General features: G+C 49.2%; 1 protein-coding gene across 2 annotated transcripts in view; it reads left to right on the top strand.

The window, feature by feature from the left end:
* NPRL3 (NPR3 like, GATOR1 complex subunit) overlaps positions 1 to 17,901 on the top strand; it is a 41,504-nt gene extending 23,603 nt beyond the window's left edge. For both annotated transcript variants that reach the window (XM_084216272.1, XM_084216271.1), the window contains 5 exons: positions 1,932 to 2,038; positions 3,204 to 3,333; positions 10,875 to 11,064; positions 12,200 to 12,392; positions 17,231 to 17,901. In XM_084216272.1, the coding sequence (XP_084072398.1) occupies positions 1,932 to 2,038; positions 3,204 to 3,333; positions 10,875 to 11,064; positions 12,200 to 12,392; positions 17,231 to 17,396 (786 nt within the window). In that variant the 3' untranslated portion in view covers positions 17,397 to 17,901. The remainder of the gene's footprint in view (positions 1 to 1,931; positions 2,039 to 3,203; positions 3,334 to 10,874; positions 11,065 to 12,199; positions 12,393 to 17,230) is intronic.
* The last annotated feature ends 1,673 nt before the right edge of the window (positions 17,902 to 19,574 follow it).

The following is a 19,574-nucleotide window of genomic DNA, read 5'->3' as shown; positions in this document are numbered from 1 at the left end:
GTGGGGCAGGAGCATGGCAGCTCCCTCAGTGTGAGCAGAGAGCAGGGAGAAGGTGCCATCCCTGGAGCCTAGGGAGGGGCTGGAGAAACAAAGGGCAGGGGGAGTGCTGGGCAGCCCTGCAGCCACAGTCTTGGATGAGAGTCCCCATCCAGGGCTCTCTGGTCCCCATCCTTGGGCTCTCTGGTCCCCATCCCGGGGCTCTCTGGTCCCCATCCCGGGGCTCTCTGGTCCCCATCCCAGGTGTCTCTGGTCCCCATCCCAGGACTCTCTGGTCCCCCTCCTGGGGCTCTCTGGTCCCCATCCCAGGTGTCTCTGGTCCCCATCCCAGGTGTCTCTGGTCCCCATCCCAGAACTTTCTAGTCCTCACCACTGCTCAGGACAAGTCCATTAAAGCAGGCTGATGAAAAACTTCTCTTCAAATTGTGAGCACCTCCAGGGCTGCCTCCCACAGCCTCTCTGGTCCAGCACCTGACCAGCATCAGAGTGAAACTTTTCCCCTTATCTAATAGGAATTTCCCATTGTTCTCTTTGTGTATGTTGCCTCAGGACCTGTCCCTGTGTGCCTCTGGGGAGAGTGGCTCTGTCTGCTCTGTGCCTCCTAAAACCAGAGCAGGTTGTACTCCTGACTGACACCACAGTGGCCTGTCTTGGTCCTGCCAGGTTGATGTCTGCATGCAAATGAAGCACCCAAAATGCAGGTGCAGGTTTACAGCTGCTGTGGCCAAATACATAGCTTCCCCTGGAGCTGCCAAGATCTTTCCTACCAAAGACTTGTGAATGCCTGTACAAACCTTCCCATCCATTTCCCTTAGTCCATTAGTGCACAGACTTGGCAGTCATTGGAAGAAGATTTATTTTAGTCTTGGGCAAAGATTTTGAGCCAGTGTCCCCAAGCCAGCAGCTCTTTCCAAATGCCCTTCCAGTAGTGACAACCAGCTCTCAAATCTGAACTGCTGGAGGTGATGTGATGAGCCCTTGGAAAGGAAAGTTTGTGCCAGTGGAGGGATGAGGCTCTGGCTCTCACATGAGTTGTGAGGCCACTGAAAGACCCCTGTGGATGACTGTGATCATTTGGGATGATCACATGAGCTGATCCCAGAGAGGGAAGGGCTGCTCCATGCTCTCCATGCTCCTGAGGGATGATCCAAACCCAGGGACACAACCTGTGCTCTGTGTGACGGGGGAAACACAGCTCATCATCACATGTTCTCCTGGTCATAGGGCAGTGCCTTCTCCTGTTCCAAGGGAAAGGTTCTGCTTTGTAATAAAACTCCAGGTCTGCCTGCAGTGGTCTGTGGTGTTCCTTGGCTATGGGATGAACTCTGGAAATTCCCTACTGCTTCTGTAGTTTTGTTCTCCACAAAAAAGCACAGTTAAATGCATCTAATGATACAGGCTGGATTTTATGTCTTGTAGACACTATTTATGTGGCTTTTCCAGAGCCATTAGCAACCACTGACTTGTTTAACACATTAAAATACTTTATGTAGCTCATTACTGAAATACCTCTGTGCAGTAAAAAGGCAGTGTTGGTTTCCTTTATGTTTCTGTCATAGTAGTAGCTGATTCTTTTGTTTTATTTTTCATGTATAACACAATGCATTTTGTGCATAAAGAAAAATAGTTTTTGGGGGCATGAAAAGAAACTAAACTTGTATTGATACAGTTTGAAGGAATTCCTTTGAGGCAGGAAATACTAAGTTGCTTAGAAATGTGAAGCAAATCTCTGGAAATTCATAACCTTGTCAAATGCTTTTTGATCTGCCACATGTTATATTAAACCATGACTTTATTCTGAAGGCAGGGTGAAAGGATGGAACATTCTTTCATTTCAACTCAAACAAGAACTTTTTTTTTGTTGTATGCAACACTTGCTGAGAGTTTGTATATTGATTTTGCTCCCCTAATTTTTTTCTGTTTTCTCAATACAGGTTTTCCAGCTTGCAGCACATCTTGTTTACTGGGGCAAAGCAATTATTATTTATCCTCTTTGTGAAAACAATGTCTACATGCTTTCTCCAAATGCCAGTGTCTGCCTGTAAGTAGAAGGAAAATGTGTTGGTGGCAGCACAGTGCTGTGAAGTGCAGATGCACTTTCCTTCCCTGACTGGATACAGAGTGGGATCTTTCTTCATTAATTTGTTGAGACTGTGCAAAACACAAACCATTACATGAGCCTGAACTTGCACAGCCAGTGTGGGCAGGGAGGAGCAGCAGAGCAGATCAATATTCCTCTGTGGTGGTGAGGGCCCTGGAAGCAATATTTACCCAGTGGAGCTGCTGTCAGTATAGTAGTCTTGCTCCACTGAATGTCCAATATGGGAACATTTACATACCAAAATACTTTATGATTAAGTTAAAGGAGTGGTTTATAGGGCTCTCTGACATGAATCAAAACTAGCAGAAGTTGCCATTCTGTTGTTTCTCGTGGTGGCATTCCATACTGTGTGCCTTGTCACAGACAGAAGGCACCATGGCCATTTGGGGAGAGGCAGAGCCACTGCAAGGAAGATGTGAAGGGTATTTTTGCTCTGCTGAAGATTGGCAACCCTTCCTCTGTTGGATTTTGAGATGCTTTTAGACTCTGTCTTGGAACTCAGTTATAGGAAAATAGTTTTAAATCAAAACTTTGGTGATGGAAGTATAAAAATAGGGCTGGAAGGGACCTGGAGGTCATTCAGCAACAACTGTGCCTGTGTCAAATATGGCAGTGCTGTTCCTGAAGACCTTTGGAGATGGAAATGCTAAGACAGACAGTTTTCCTGATGTTAAACCTGTCTATCCTTCACTTCTGTTCAATCCTGTTTCTTGACCTGTCAGCACAGGGAGGGGGCACAGCCACATCTGCAGCTGCAGGTGGCACCTTCAGAAGTTGTGTGTGTATCCTGCCCAGCCCTGCCCAAGCTCTGTCCCTTTCACCAGAGGCTGCACAGGTCTGGACTTTTTATCACTTTCATTTTTCTCCTCTGGATCCCCTCCAGCCTTGAATGAAAGGTTGGTGGTGAATGTAAGGCTGAGGTGAAAGTGCATGAGCTCCTGGCTGGCTTCTGCAGGACTCAACATGCCCTCAGCTATGCTTAGGGGTTTTCTAGATCACAGGGAATGTTACATTTGGGAATTGGCACTTCTGCAATGCTTCTGGGATCCCAGTTACCCTGAGCAGCCCTGCAGAGCTGATCTGTGCCTTTGCCTTTCTGCTGCAGGTACTCTCCCCTGGCTGATGCCTTCTCCTGCCAGTTCCGGGGTCACAACCTGCCCTCCATGCTGGCCAAGTTCTCCCTCCCGGTGTCCCTGGCCGAGTTCAAGAACCCGCTGGCCCCGCCTGTGCAGGAGGTGAGCTGGGCACTGCCCAGGGCTCCTTCTTCTGCTGCTCACAGGGATGCTGCTGCTCCTGCAGCACTGGCTCAGGAACCTGCTGTTGCACGTGTACAAGTTCCCAGTTACTGTGTTTCCAACCTTGTGATTTATTGTTGCATGTCCTAGTGCCAAAAAGCTGTGGGGAGGTTCAAGGTGAGAGGATGCTCTGTGCTGGAAAAGCACAGTCCTAAAAGAAGTATTAGAATGTTTCTTTTCATGGTGTTATGTAGTAGGGAAAACTGAAACCCCATTTGGTCTGTTCCAAGCTGTTACCAATTGGTAGGGCTGAATCAAGTTTGTGCATTCCTCACAATCACATTTGATTTTATTCTATTCCATCTGCTCCAAGCTCACAATCTGTTTTTAAAAGCAATCTGTCTGTTCACTTGGTTTTGCTGTAAAACTGGAATTGTTAAAAGGCTTTTGGAGGAAGTAGGCTCAGCATGGGGTCAGCAGAAGTCCATGTGTCACTGCATTAGCTTCTGAGAGTAAAGAACTGTGTTAATAAAAGATGGATTTGGGATTTGTGAGCTGTTCTGCTTGTGCATCGATCATGGCTTGTGGCATTTCTGGGAACTGGTGGAGACGTGAGGTCTCCTGGCTGACTCTGCTGTTCCCAGATGGAGGAGCCTGGACCTCTGGCCATGCCTCAGGGTGGCAGAGGAAGCACAGGCAGAGTTCTTTGGCTGCCTTCTCCTGGTGTTTGTTCCTGGCCTTCAGACTTGGGTGCCTTGGTGGCTCCATGGCTTTAGCCCCTGCTCAGATAGAAAGAAGATTACCATCACCTGTGACTCCAGCACAGCTGGGAGGGAAGAATTGGCTGTAATTACAGGTTCACAGAGATGATGATCAGAGATAAAAATAAGTAATGATGTAGGTCTAATTCCAGTAGCATGTACTGGTCAGCTGCAACCTTGGGAGGCAGGGGAAGAGCAGGACTCCACTCTAGTTACAGACAAATAAGTATCCTGAAAATTGAAGCTGAAGTCATAGCATTAATTTTATTATAGCTGCAGTAGCTTCAGGAGACATTCTCTGTAATCCTTTTTAAATTAATTACTTGCCTTAATACTTCTCCTTCAATAGTTCTGGTTGTTCTCAGACGTCCTACTTTTGTTTAAAATACATAAATAAGTGTCTGTCACTTACTGCTGCAGTTATGCCTTGGAACAAGGGTGCAATAAATGCTTACCAGAGCTGATGGAGTGCTCAAGTGTTTTTTAGAGTGTGTACCTTCCCCCTGCTGCTCACCTGTCTGTGGTGGGCTCCTAAGGATCACCAGCACAGCTTGCTTTCATCCTCCTTTCAGCCTTATTGGAAGGATGGAGGATGATGCTGGGAAAAGCTGTGGCTTTTTGATACAGCAAAGTGTGACAGTTCTTAGGGGAGTTTAGATTAGAGTGAGTTTTTATGTATTTTTGTATCAGTACATTTTCTTCTACTCTGATTTACCTATGTAGGACTTCTTGTGTTATTTTTTTGTTTTTCTGTCTTTTAAGAGACGTGACTCCAATCCCTGCCCTGAAGTGGTCAGGCTCCAGTTGTAATTACAAAAGATCTAATCAATACAGCAATTAATCTAATGAAATGTGGGTGGGTTTTTGTTCCACTGTGCTGTGATAAAAGATGTTGTACTCTGAACTGCAAATATTGTCAACATGTATTAGCTTTGCCTTTGAAAAAAAATAGCAAAGGTGGGACTTCTCTCTGTAGTTTTGTTCTTTGTGTGCACAGGAGGGGATGTAAGGTTTTTTACCTTTAAAGATTTCCAGTGGTTTTCTGTTATCTCGTGCTTTTCATCAGGCTGAGGGCACTGTTTGTGCTCCTGAAGGTCACTGTGCTGAGGGTCAGTGCTGTGGGAGGGGGTGGATCTTCTGCAGAAACTGCTGTGGCCTCATGGCATCCATGGCATCCGTCCCATTTGATTCTTCTCTTAAGCATGGGATTGGCTCCCTGCTTTTGGCATGTGCTTCTGGATGGGTAAAGAATACAGGAGGTTTAATAAAGCCCTCCATAGGAAATAGGAGAGCTCTCAGAGCCCTTCCTGTTTTTATACAAAAATATTGCTTGATTTGAAAAGGGACAAAGTTATTTTTGTTCAATTACCATTACATGAGTGGAATTCCTCTATTCCTTTGGGTAGATAAAAAAAGATGTGTCACTCATTTTTCTACTTGGTGTGCTGTGGTATTTTTTGACTGGTAGGAGATATGAACAACCTGATCAAGGACAGGACTACCTTGGGAGTACATGGTGTGTTCTGCTTTTGCTGTCTGTCTGTCAAGTAGGTAGGAGGTGTCAGGTGAGAGGTGTGTGCCAGGCCTGCCAGTGCTCTCAGTGTGCCCTGTGCCACAGACTGAAAGTCTTGATTGTGTCATCTTGATCTCCTTTCTTGCCTGAGGTGAGGAGCAGTGTATTGCAGTGGAACTCTGGTCAGTGTGTATCTGTTAGTTTAGAAGATTTTGGTATCCTTGCAGTGCTCCCTGCTGCTTCCTTTTCTCTGTGTTTCCCTTGGACAGCAGGGTGAGGAGGAGCCCATGCCCTCAGCTCAGCTGACCTCAAGAGATTTTGGTGCTGATGAGCTGAGGCCCTGCTTTTCCTTTCCCCTCCCAGGTGTTTGCACACATGAGCCTTCCTCCCTTCCCTCTTCCCTTTCCTAGAGCTCTGGCCTCTGTTCATTTAACTGTTTCAGCTGCAGAAGTGTTCTGCCAGGTGAGCAGGTGGAATGCACCGGAGGAGATCCAGTGAGCTCCAGGGCTGGCAGAGTGAGGGAGGTGATTTCTGCAGAGCTTGTGCAGCTGGGGGCTGAGGGAAGCAGAAGCTGTTCTCCCCATTTCACAGGGAGCTGTCCCTTAGCTCCATTGTGACTTGTCATGTCACCAGGACTTGCTGCAGTGCCTGGGTTTGTCCTGGATCTCACCAGGGTGCAGCCACAGGGTGGGGGGATCCTGTGAGCTCACACCAGAGGGAACCCACCTTGCCTTTTGGTGTTTTTGCTGGAAGAGAAGCAGTTTGCATCTCCTCTACCCCAGCCCAAAGAAGCTGTCCTTGTTCTGCTGCCTGTGGCTGTTGGCTCATGCCCCTGTGCCCTCCTCCTGGGAGTGGCACAGCCTTGCTGGGAGTGCAGGGCACCCTGGGCTGGAGCTCTGGGGCTGCTCAGTGGGGTCTGCACCCCTTCCAAACCTCCTGGGAAAGCACAGGAGCACCTGGAGACCCAAAGCCTTCAGGTCAGCACATGTTCACTGGCAGGATCTGTGCCAGGCACTGCTGCTGGTGCAGGGGGTGGCTTTGACCTGCTGTTCAGGATAAGGATTTCTTTGTCCAGCATCAAATTTCATTACCCAGCTACTGTGCATGAAGGTGCTTTGCAAACCAAGAGTTAGGGATGGTGATTGTGGCTTCCCCTCCTCTGCACTGTAACCTCAGCCAATTTATCTGCCTCAGAAGCTGTAACACCTCTCTGCCCTGCCTTGAACAAACATGGACTAGCAGGAGGGATCTTCTCACCTGTAAGCAGTGTTCCTAGGTGAATTAGGCATCCCATTTCCTTCCTGCATCTCCTTTATCATAATGCACATTGTCATTACTGTTGTGGTTCTTTAATTCTCCCTTGAGGGGATGTGGGTAACTGCAGAAAAAAACCCCAACAGATGGGAAAGCAAAGACAGCTGCTGCTGAACAAAATCTGTTTAACTTTTCACTTTTGTTTCAGTCAGTCTGGGCCATCCATCCTGCTGGGAGTCAGGCACAGCGAGATGAGGCCTCTGCCTTGTGCTTGCTGAAAACATGTCAAGCTTTGTGCAGGGCTGATGGAAAATGAGGCAGGAAAATGTGTCAGAGGATGGAGTGGGAGGGGAGCTGAGCTGCCTGCACACCCTGAATGGGCAGCTGTGTCTTCAGGGAGCCATGCTGCACGTGGGGCTGCTCTGCTGCAAGACATTAGGGAGCTTTTGTTGGCAGAAGTAGGGAAGTGGGATTAAGATGCGTTTATATTCAGTTGGACTGGGTGTAAAATCAGGGCTTTAGCATAGGAAGTTAAAAGAATATGTCATGCTAGGCCTGAATGGAGGGAATGGTTAAGCTGAGAATTCACAGCTGTTAACTAATGATTAAAATGGCAATATTAGACAGTAAATGTTTCATCCTACATCAGGAGGAGTTTGCAGAGTGTGTTTCCTGTAAAACAGGGAGAAGTTTTCATAGCTTATGTGTTTTCCATGAAACAGCATGGTTTGAATGCTAAAGGAAGGTAATACATTTCAGCAAACATCCCTACACCCCAGTGGCTTTGAAGGTGTCATCATCCTGAGCCAAGGCAGCCCTCAGTTCTCCAGTCAGACCTTGAAGAGGATTTGTATCAAATAACTGAATAATGCAGGCTGGAGAAAGGGGCTTGTGTGCTTCAGTAGGCAAAACAAGCTGTATTTTCACTGTCTCCTCACATGGTGAGAAACAAACTGGGATTGAGCGCTTCCAGGCTGCTGTTTTCCCTTCCCTTTCCTGAACCTGCTGCTACTCCCAGTTATCCTTAACTTTTTAGCCTGGGAAAGCCTTTAAAAATCCTTGCAGGAAATTTAACACATTTCTCAAGAGCTTTACAAATGCCCCAGAGAATAAGGAATGCTGGATCTTGTCCCTCCAAGATTTGGGGCTGAGCTTTCTCTGGCCATCCTGAAGTGCCCAGCTGGGCTGATGTGCAGTGCTGTGTTTTTGGAAGCCAGTGCAGCATCTCTGCTTGTGCCAATGAGCACAGAGCAGGGCATTGTACCAGTGCCTTGCATGACAACACCCTGGCACTGCTCTGGGAATAGCCCTGGGCTGCTCTGTGCCAGCAGGAACAAGCCAGATGTGGCTGCTGCAGCAGACAGGACCCCCTCTGAACAGGCTGGAAAGAGGCAGCACGGGCAGACAGGAAGCATGAAAGGAACATGGATGAAATTTAGATTGAATTGGTAGTTAAATTAAGCAACAGAAAATGTTTCACTTTATATTTCCATCACAGTCCTGGTGTTTCAGCCAAAAAAGGCTGGCTCTGGATTCCTGCTGTGCCAGAGCACGACTGAGGCAAGCAGTGCTGGGATGAAGTATATCCCTGCCTGGAAAGCTGTTCCCAGCCCATGTGGATTCAGCAAGGAGCCCAGCTCTAAGGAGAGCAGGCCCAGGGAGAACCCTGCACCTCTGGGGAAGAGCAGCATTTCAGCCAGCACAGCACACAGGGAGCCTCTGCTCCTGCTGCCCTGGGTGAGCTCCTGGCAGCTCGGGAGCAGCAGCTGGAGAATGGAGGGAAATGCAGGGCTGGTGTCCCCAAGCACAGCAGCAGAATGTGTTAGCACAGCCTCTGCTAGAGCTGGTCTGGGAAAACACTTCAGCCTTTGGTAAGAAATGGGTCTAAACCTGGAGGAAGTGGGAATGGTGTGAGACACTTGGAGTGATGGCACAAAGCTCATCACATGGGCAGGGGCCAGTGCAGGATGCTGCAGCACTTGGGCTTTTTCTAGGACTGGGTTTTCAGAGGTCCCAAATTCTTGCTGAAGTTTGGCTTGTACAGAAAAATGTCAGGGATCATCAGTCTCTGGTCTAGTTTACTTTAGGATGGAAGAGGAGTTCCCTCTAGTCCTCAGGGTAGCCCCAGATCTCCAGCTCTCCCACACAGAGATGGCACAAAGGTGTTTGGCAGGGTTGTTTGCTCAAGGTTGTGGCTGTAAAGCTGTGACACCACTGCTGCCTGGCTTCTTGTTCCACTGGGCCATAGCTGCTGCCTCAGGGTGGCTTTCTAGGTATTTCCACAAGGGTGTGGAGGTGATGGTGCACGTGCAGGATTAGATTCTCCATGCACGTGGAGCTGCAACAAAAGAAACTGGCTATTTTTGTAATTCATGGAACCACCAGAGTGCCCAGGGGAGGCTGGTCTGGGTCAGGCCCTACCCACTGATTCTGTAGGTCTGGCAGAGCCTGTCTTCCTGTCTCCTTGGATTTTTCCAGAGTTGTTTTGTGCTCTGAAACGTGCAGACCTCTTTCATTTGCTAATCAGACATTGCTGAGTGCCAACAGGTTGGAAATTTAAGTAAAATAAATGAGCCATCTTTCCATCCAGGCCTGTGTCTGGAAGGAAGGATTTCAGCAACAAAATCGCTGGAGTAAACCTCACTCTTCCAGGCTGGCTTCAGATGTTAGCAAAGCATTATGTCTTTGGTGTCTTTTGCCAAGCTTCCTCTTCTGTAGATTTTCTGTTAAACATGTAAAATGAATTATGGCTTTTCCAAAAACTAGATGTTTGAAGGCGATCCCAGATACAAAGTTTTAAGGTTAAAATCCACTGAGCCCCCAGAAGTGGTAATCTCTGAAAAGACAGGGTGTGGGTCTGTCTGCAAACAGAGAGGTTTCTTTTGTGATTTGATAGCACAGGAGGAACTGAGAATTACCAGATTTATGGAAAGAGGAAAATTATGTGGGCTGATGAACTTGGGTTTGGGGTTTTTATTGCCATTTGGCGGGTTACCCTGATGATTAATGCAGCAGGGGGAGCTTCCTTCTGAGCCTGAGCTGCATGTGTTTGTCTCACCAAAACAGTGGTGGTTGCTATGAAATCCCCAAGCAGCCTTGTCAGTGACTGTGTTCTGAGCCCTTGCTATGAGAGTTGCCTGCAGTGATATGAAAAGGCTTTTTATTCAGAAATCAAGACACAATGATGCATTTTTGAAGGCTCCTCCCAGATTTCTGAAAGCAGACCCTACAAACTCTTTTCCTCCCAGATTTCTGAAGCAGCCCCTCGCTCTGCCTGTGGTGCAGGTGTCCAGCAGGTGCTGGGCAATGTTTAATACATCTCATTGCTTTTGAGTCTCTGCCTGCCTGCAAACCCAGGTGCCTTTGTTAGCTTGGCCCTACATAGCAGAGGGAGGTGAAATGAGGGATGGTGACTCTGCATGGAGAGGGGACTCCTTGGCAGCTCAAGCTGCTGTCCCCTGCCAGGGCTTGTGCTGCTACTGCTGCTTCTGCATTGCCCAGCCCTGTCAGGCTCTGATCTCCAGAGGCTCTCCCATGGCTCATCAGCATTTCCCACCTGACAGCAAAGGGCTCCTGGCCCCATCCCCTGGTTGCTCCAGCTCTGCCCCATCACCTTCCCTCTCTCTGGCTCTCTAGAGGAGCCTGCACTTCCAGCTGACCATGTGGGATTAACCCTTTGGTGATTTATTTTAGTGGCCCTTGCGTAGAACCAGCAAAATGGTCTGGAGCTGAGGCAGGGTCAGGGCAGGTTCCTTCAGGCTGTGCTGGTCAGTGCTGCATAAAGATGTGGATCATGAAAGGCTCCACTGCAGCCTCAGCACCTAGAGGGGCTCTGGGTGTGATGAAGGTTTGTGTCTGGTCACCTTTTTGTGACTGGAAAAGAGATAAACTACTGTGTGGGGCTAGAAGCATTTCCCATGTGACTCATAACTCACCAAGTGTACCCTTTGTGTGTTGTTTTCCTCCTGTATCTCATTTCCCAGACGTTTAACCCCTTGTTTCTGCCCCTGCAGACCCAGCTGATCCAGATGGTGATCTGGATGCTGCAGCACCGGCTCCTGATCCAGCTGCACACCTACGTGTGCCTGATGGTGCCCCCGAACGAGGAGGAGCTCCGAGCCCAGGATGAGGACATGCCCTTCACTGCCAGGGTTGGGGGACGAAGTTTGAGCACCCCCAACGCTCTCAGCTTTGGCTCTCCAAGTATGAGCACACTTTTCTCTGCTCTTCAGACTCCATCTCACTTCTACAGCTTCCCTTAGTGCTGCCAAGGGCCATCAGGCCTCGGTAGTGAGACATCTCTTGCTGCAGTACTTGCTAATTAGGTCCAGCCTTTCCTAAATTTAGAGCTGGGCACTGGTGAAAGTCCTAGGGGCTGTTAGACTTCTTTTTAGAAAGAAGTAATGCTTTGTAATTTGCCAAATTCTCATCTGGTGGTGTAAAAGATTTTTATGAGAGGTACTTCTTTGTTTTTAAAAGTAACTTTGTCCTCTCTTGCTGCACTCAGAAGTATCCCCTGTGTTCCTCTGGCAGATTTTGGTTATCAGGACAGAAAGAGAATGAGAGAATTTGTTCAAGCAGCATTGGTTTCTGTGGGCTGTAGAGCCATTAGAGCCACCTGAGGAGACACAGAGCTGGCTTTGTTCTCACACATGATTGATTTCTGTTTGTATCCCCTGATTTCTTTAACCTCCCCAATGGCATTCTTCAGGGTGATTCCAGGAAAGCATTCTTTCAAGAGGATGAGTCAGATATAATGCTGAAATCACCAAACCTTCCTGCTTGGGCTGTTCTGAGCAGCCTTCTCAGAACACCACTGGGCTTTGGATATGGGGAGGGATCCTCTGTACAACTTTGAGCTTTACGGGAGTCATGAGTTAGGGCAGAAATCTTGGAACGTGAGTCAGATGAGTCTGTGATCTGCTTTTTCTGGCTCCCTCACAAGAGGATATTGCTTCTTGGCCTCTCTGCCTGCTCCCACCTTCTGTGTTGTTGGGCTTTTCATGTTACCACTTCACGGTATTCCAGCACAGCTGTCTGGGAATTCTCTTTTCAAATGTTTTTTATGGACTGTTTATGATCTCCAGAAGTACAGTTTTCCACACAAATTGATGACTCTGTTGAAACATTTGAATTTCCCATTGAGAAAATCGCTGTGTTGTCATATGACTAATTGCAGATTCATGGAGCACTTGGAGAGCCACTTTCTCTGCTCTCCAGAGAAGAGGGATTAGTTGGAAAGGCTGCACAAAACAGCCTGAATTGATAAACTTTGCATCCTTATGCTGAGGAATACAAAAATTTAATGTGTATGTGTGTCTCTTTCTTGTCCTGATAGCCAGCAGTGATGACATGACTCTGACAAGCCCTAGCATGGATAACTCCAGTGCTGAGCTGATACCTGGTGGGGACTCACCCCTAAATAAGAGGATGACAGAGAATCTCCTGGCAAGCCTGTTGGAGCACGAGAGGGAAGCCATCCTGAATGTCCCAGCTGCCCAGAATCCAGAGGATCTCCGCATGTTTGCAAGGTGAGCAGGGCAGGATGCAACTTTATGGAAGGATTGGTGTGGAGTCTGAGCAAATCCTGTTAGCCTGGGCATTTGGAGGAGAAATTCTTTTGGGTTTGCTTCTGTATTTGATCTGTAATGCAAACTAATATTGGTGGCACAAGAACCCTTGGTAACAAAGAGTCCTGGGTGTGTGAAGGAGCATCAGGGAGTATGGGTGGACTTCACTGTGCTGCCAGTTTTCCTTGTCCACATGACAGACACAGAACTGCACAGCCTAAAAAACCCATCTAAGCAGGCAAAGCAGAGACCCAGTGATGCTGATGCTGCCATTTTCTGTCCATTGGTATTTCCAAGCCAGCTCTCCTTAATTTTATGGTTTGTAAACTCCATGGAAACATGAGACACAGAGCCAGCCTGAATACTTTTACAGTGTCCCAAGGTGTGTTTGGCAGTGATGAGAGCTCACTGCTTAGCTGAGCTAAACTAAAGGCATTAGGATGTGTGATCAGTGGCACACATTTTGTTGTTACACATTTGCACTCAACAAAACCAGGCACTATGTGGTTCTGCACGTGGTAAAAGCAGAATGACGTCCTAAGCAGCCATCTGGGAAGCAGGGAGGGGGGGAAACACTTTTTCTTCCAAAGGATTTCAAAACTCAGTGGCATCACTGGAATGCAACTTCCACTGATTTTCATACTTGTGGAGCAGAAAACCACCTGAGGCAAGAACTGCAGCTGTTCCATATTTTGGATTCAGTTGGTGATACCCTGAAAACCTGGTTCTTGCCCTAGGATGGACACAGGGAGGTAGTCCAGGGAAATTGTAATAGCAGGAAGATGCTTTCCCTGTCTGTGGCAGAGTACACCTGAGGGACTTTGACAGAGCTCTCAAAACTTGTGGGTAGTTAGTGCTCTCTGAATTATTTGTCTCCTTCATCTTCTGCAACTCTTCAGAGAATATGCTCTGACTGGGAGGCAACATTGGCCACTTGAGAACTCTGAAGTGTTTTTATTACCAGCTATGTAATTACAAAACCACTGAGGAAGAAAAGTAACAACAAAATCATATTTAATATCTTAAGACAGAATTTGTGGGGGGGGACTCCTTGGACCAGTTCAGCGGTGATGCAGGTTCTCAGTTATCCTAGTGAGAGGAAAGGATGTTGTGATTGCTCCCCTCTCATACCCTCAGCTGGGTAAAAGAGCCATTTGGAAGCTTTGGAATTGCAGATGCAAGAAATGGCTCTGATTTCTTTGTGAAACCAGCTAAGTGATGATTATTGTGCAGTGTGCTCCTGCCCCAGGTTCTTCTGCAGATCCCCAGGCCTTACCAGCTCAGAATTTCCAGTCTGCTACAGATTGAATTGACAAGTGCAGAGTGCTCTGAGGCAACAGTGAGGGACAAACAGATTAAACAATAAATAAACAATAAACAGATGGCTCTTGTGGGCAGATGCTGCAGTGCACATGTAGGAATGTTCATGCCAGAGCCTCTTGGTTATTGCTGCTTTTATACACCACAACTTGTAGGTGTATTTTCTCTCTTCTTGTGTCATAACCATCAGAGATGAGTGAGTAAATCTGTTGCACTCAATGAAAGAGAAAAAGCCATGGTGAAGCTGTCTGAAGGAGCTGATCTCCCTCATTACCCTCATGCAGGTACTGCTCCAGCCCTGGCCAACAGCTCTGCTCTCACAGCTGCCTGCAGAGCAAAGTGCTGTACATGCAGCACTGGTGCCCCAAATATCCTGTGGTATTTGCCCTTCCCAGGATGCTGTTTGCACACAGAGGGATGGGCTATTTCCAGCACAGCAATAAAGCTCAGCCTGGCACATTTTCCTGTGCTGGTGCCTCTGAGTGCCTGTCCCTTGTTACACAGACAGCCCAGAGTGCTGGTGCCTGTCCAGGGCTGTGCACAGCCTGTGCTTGAAGGCAGAAACCTTAAGGGGAAATAAGGAATTATTAAAGCTTGGCTCCAGCACTGGCTGTATTAACCTTCATAACATAGAATGGGAATTTAAATCCGAGTTCTTTCCTAAGGTGCAATTACAGGAGGGTTGGTGTGTCCATCCAGGAGGAAGCTTGAGAGAGACAAGTTCTTTTTGAGCTAGATCCTCAGTAATGTACACCAAGCCTTCCTCACTGCACATTAAGCAGTGCTTTTGAAGCCTGAAGAAGCTGGAGGCTTCACTCATGGCTTGTCTCCCAAGCCATGGGTGTGGAGTTGCTTTCAGGGCTTATTTGTCTTGCTCTGAGATTGGGAGGTGAGATCCTTCCCTCCACTGAGGATGCTCATTGGCAGCACTGAGCTCTGGACACTTCTGCTCTGGTTTCAAGCAGTGCTGTGGCAGGGACATCTCCTTGGCCAGAAAAGCTAATTCTATTTGAATTGCTAGTCTGAGAGAATTCTTTTTAGTGTGTAGGAACACTCCAGGGCTGTTAGAGGGGCAGCTCTTGCAGCTTGAGGAGGGGAAAACAGTGATGGGCAATGGAAAGCAGTAATCTTCCATCACTGCATCTGGATGTGCACGTCTGTCAGCAGACACACCTGTGCAGCTTCACTCAAACACAGAGCCAGTGCCCCAAGAAATGCCATCTCATGCTGACTGGTGTCCCATAAATGCTCATTGCCCAAAAAGGCAAAGGCAGTGCCCACTTTCTCTGGAGCTGTGAGCCCCAAGGACAGCCTTGTAGATTCTAGTTGGGCTTTTGGGAAAACCTCCTCCCTGGGAGTGTGGTGCAGCCCAGGACAGATTGCTCAAGCATCTGGAGGGATCTCCATCTTGGAAGGGTTTGAAAAAGCTCCACAGCATCAGCAATACTTCTGCTGGAGCAGGATGCTGGGCTGGACTTTGGGGGTGTCTTCCAGCTGGCATTTTTGTGCTATTCTTTAATATCCTCTCTAGTTTTTATTGGAGTGGAAAGTATTTAGTCTTGACCAGTTACAAATCCAGACTCTTTCTGAATATAAGATGGATTTATTTATTGGCAAACTGCTCAGTCTGTGCTGCTGTGGAAAGCCAGGTTGTACATTTGCATGGGAGAGAGCTGAGCCAGGGTACGAGCACATGGGCACAACCTGGCAGAGGGGATTCCCAAAATCACTTTGTGAACTGTGAGATGAGCTGTAAAATACAAATGTTTCTGTTCACACCTGCCAGAACAGTCTGGCTTTGGCATACCCAGAGCTGACACTGTCCCTGTGAGTGACCACTCCTCAGTGCACACAGTTGCCACTGGCCCAGGGGGGTGGCCAGCGAGCCTCATGTCAGTACCCAGTGGGAGACAGTGCAAAAGGCAGAGGCACAGCCCAGACACAGGAAAGACTGGAGCTTGTCTCTGTTTGCTTGTGCTGCAGGTACAGAGAGGCAGCAGTGACCTTCTCCATACTGGTGCCAGCTTGAGAGCTGGCAGAGGAACAGCAGGAGGGGCTGGCAGTGAGCTGGGGCTGCCCAGCCCCAGGCTGCCAGTGAGGATCCTGCTCTGAGCCCACAGACAGCTCCTGGGGGAGAGGAGGGATGTGGCAAGCTGGGAAGCAGAGAAACACACGTGGCACTGGGCTAGAAGTGAAAACTCTGCAGTGGGACGTGTGATGGGTGACTCCTTTCCAGTCACCTGTGAGGGTGCTGGGTGACAGGAGTGCCCAGCCTGAGCAGCAGGAGGAGCCAGGCAGGTGTTGGTCCTGCAGGGAAAGCAGGAGCCACTCCATCCTCCCAAACAGGCTGGAGTGCTCTCCAGTGGATATTGGGTGTATTTTGAGGGCTGTTCCTGCACGGGGGCTGTATGAATGGATTGGAAAACACATCATGTCATCTGCACTCATTTTACAGTCAGTTGGCATGAAGCTGCAGCTTCATGGAATGGTAATGGAACATGAGCAAAGGCTGCTGGAGCACAGTGTGATGTGGAACACGTGTGCAGGCACAGCTGGCTGTGGAGCTGGGAAGGGACTCTGGCCTTTGGGCCCTCACAGGGTGGGGAGTATTTGAGTCACAGCATGGCTGTGACATTTGGGAGTGTGTTGAGACAAGAGATTGAGCAGTGAACTCAGGCTTCATGTGGGGGGCTGCCTTGGTGTTATGGCTCAGAGGGAACTCTGGGGAGGGGCCCTCAGCCACTGGGGAGTTCTGCTGTTTGTTGTGGACCCTGCTGAGCAGGGCCATGGTTTTCTGATGGCTGTAGCACGTTGGTGGCCAGCAAAGGGGTATCGCTGCTGTCTGTTTAAAGAGAATAGGGAATTTAAGAAGCCAGCATGGCTTGAGCTTGGGCTTCAGGGGATTTGTAACTCCCACAGCTTCTCTGTGGTGCCTAGCACCAAAATTTCCATCTCCCTGTTGTGACTGCTCCACCCAACCCAAGCTTCCCAAACCCTGAGTGCAGGACCTGTAGTTACAAAGCACCTTGGGCTGCTGTGAGGGAAAATAGCTCTTAATTCTAAAAGGCAGTGCAGGTACCCAGGCCCTTGCTGCAGAGCTGTGACAAAGGGCAGTTGTAGGCTTAGCTAAGAGAGCACAGAATGTATCTGCCATGTCCTGACTTCTCAAGGCTCATTGGCACTTGTGTTTGTTCACTTTCTGGAATTATAACTAAGTTGAAAGTTGACAGTCTTGGGAAATGCCCGAGACTAGGAAACCTCTTGATCCAAGGAGGACCTTGGCAAAGCCCCACAGTGGGCGAGTCCCATCCTCATGCAGGGGATTTCTGTGCTAGGCATGATTTAATTCCCTTTTCATGCAAATGAGGGACATAACCCAAACAACCTTGTGATTTGCATCCCATGGGAGAGACCTTGGGCTTGCAGTATGAGTTTGAGCTGCTTTTGGCCCACGTGCTCCCTTGCTCTGCTCCCTGCAGGCTGCTGCACTACTTCCGAGGGCGGCACCACTTGGAGGAGATCATGTACAACGAGAACATGCGGCGCTCGCAGCTGCTGATGCTGTTCGACAAGTTCCGCAGCGTGCTGGTGGTCACCAGCCACGAGGACCCCGTCATCTCCGTCTTCCAGTCGCTCCTCAAGTGACTCTGCTGGCACAGAGGAGGAAGGAGCCTGCCATGCTCTCCATCTGAGAGTCTAAAGGATGCCTAAAAACTGCAGGAGGTGGTTTCAGTTCCTTCTCGCCATGTGACATACAGCAGGTTGTCCCCGTTGGTGCCTGGTTGTCCCAGCTCCCCGAGGCTCCGGGGCTGCTGCAGGACAGCACGTGCTTGCTCAGCCTGGATTCCTGCCCTGCCACACTCACAGCCCTTCCCAGGGATCCTAAGAGTTGGACAAGAGGGTTCTGCTGTGGTGCTGCTGGCAGAACTTTGGGGGGGACACTGGGAGTGCTTCCTGTGCTCTCCAGCACGGCTGCTGGGACACTCGGCCATGAGAGCCTGTCCCCATGGCACAGCATGCATGGCCTTCCTCCAGGACATAGGGGAGCTGGCCTGGCTCCTAGGGAATGACCCTAGGCATCCAGGAATCCTGTTTGATCTCACAGCAGTGAGGACAGCTGGGAAGGCAAAGTATCACAAGTAAAGATGAAATCACGAATGAATGACTTGGTCACTGTGTCACAGCTCGTTCTTTCCTCACCCCAATGTCCTGATTCCCAAGTGTCTGTTGGAGCAGGGCTGTCACCAAGCAGCCTCTGTGTTCCTGGGTTTCCATGTTTCCCAGTTTGTGCCTGGGGGTGGGACCTTGCTTGTTGAGCAGGACTGAAAGGTGCTGGCCAAGCTGCAACTTCAGGGACCTGTCCCACCCAGAGACTGGTGCTGAGGGCACTCAGGCTTGTCCCCCCAGGGCTTGTTTGTCCCTCCAGTCCCTCTCCCACAAACATGGCTGTGGCTGCAGGGAACCAGACAGGGATCCTGACCTGGGTTAAAGCTATCCAGCAGGAAAGTGAGATACAGGGCTGCGTTTCCTGCTCTGGTTTGGGACTGCTCCTCCAGCCATGCCAGGGCCAGAACAAGAGGTAAGAGCCCTGGGACATGCCAGGCCTGGGGACAGCAGGAGCTTGTGCCAGCTCAGCCCTGCCTGTGTGAGGCTGGAGCTTTTCCCAGATCTGCAGGCTATCAGGAGCAGCTTCACCTGCCCACACCAACTGGGTGAAACTGGGAGCTTTAGCTGACTTACCTTCCAGTAGCCACTGGGGGAGCTTTGGAGTCCCTTCAGTCAGTCTGCCCCTGCAGCTGCAATGGGGGATGGTAGAGAAGAGCACAAAACCATATCTGACCTAAAAAATCACATCAACACCACTGTAGGCCCTGTCTAAACCAGCCCCAGCACCCAAGCATCAAGGTGAGCTACTGGAATCAGAAAAAAGGCTGCCCAGAAGGGGCTAAACCCAATTCTTTCATGGACAGGGACAAGATATTTAAAAACAAACTTGAGCTTTTTTATTGTATGTGAACCTTAAGGTGGGGGGTGGAGGTGGAGGGTGTGTCCCTGTCACCCACATCCAGTGTGGCTGCAGTCCTGCAGGTCCTGCCCTGAATCCTGGAGTTTCTTCCTTTCTGTACCTCAAGCCAGGCTGCTGCACCAGTGGGGGAGTGCAGTGGGGGTTCACACAGTGCTAACTTCTGCACTGGTTTCAAAAGCAGCTTGGAAAATGAACAAAAACCCATTCTTGTTCTCCAAGCTGGACATTAGAGGTAAGCAGAGGTTGGAAGGGGTCTCTGCTCAAAGGAAAGGTGTTAGCTCAGGTCACTCAGGACCCTGTCTGGGGAGGTGTGAACAGCCCACAGTTTCTCTGGGCCCCTGTTCCAGTGTTTGACCACCCTCATGGGGAAAATTTTTTTCCATAGAGCTAATGAGGACTTCCTGTTTTCCAGCTGGTGGCCTGTTGCCTCTCATCCTGTCTGAGAGCAGCCTGGCTCCATCTTCTCTATCCCTTCCCCTGAGGTAGCAGCAGACAACAGTAAGATCCTCCCTTTACATCCTTCTCTCCCAGATGCCATCCTTTCAGTCTGCTCTGCTGCCACCCAATTTTTAAACTATTTCCCTGCAGCAACAAAGCACTGGCCTCTGCTGGGGGCTGAAGTGATGGGAGCAGCCCAGAGCTGTGACCCTTTTCCTCTCACCCACCCTAATTAAGCCTGGATCCATTGGCAAGGGAGAAAGTGGCCTTCAGTGTCCAAAACCAGCCTCAGTTCTAGCTGGGAGGCCCACGCCAGTCTCCTGCAAATAAAGATCCACCTTGCCCCATTCATTGTGACA

This window comes from Fringilla coelebs (genome assembly GCF_963513975.1).
Source record: "Fringilla coelebs genome assembly, chromosome: 16".
In the NCBI taxonomy this organism is placed as follows: domain Eukaryota; kingdom Metazoa; phylum Chordata; class Aves; order Passeriformes; family Fringillidae; genus Fringilla; species Fringilla coelebs.
Note: the sequence above shows the minus strand (reverse complement) of the source record. Positions and strands in the feature narration are given on the sequence as shown.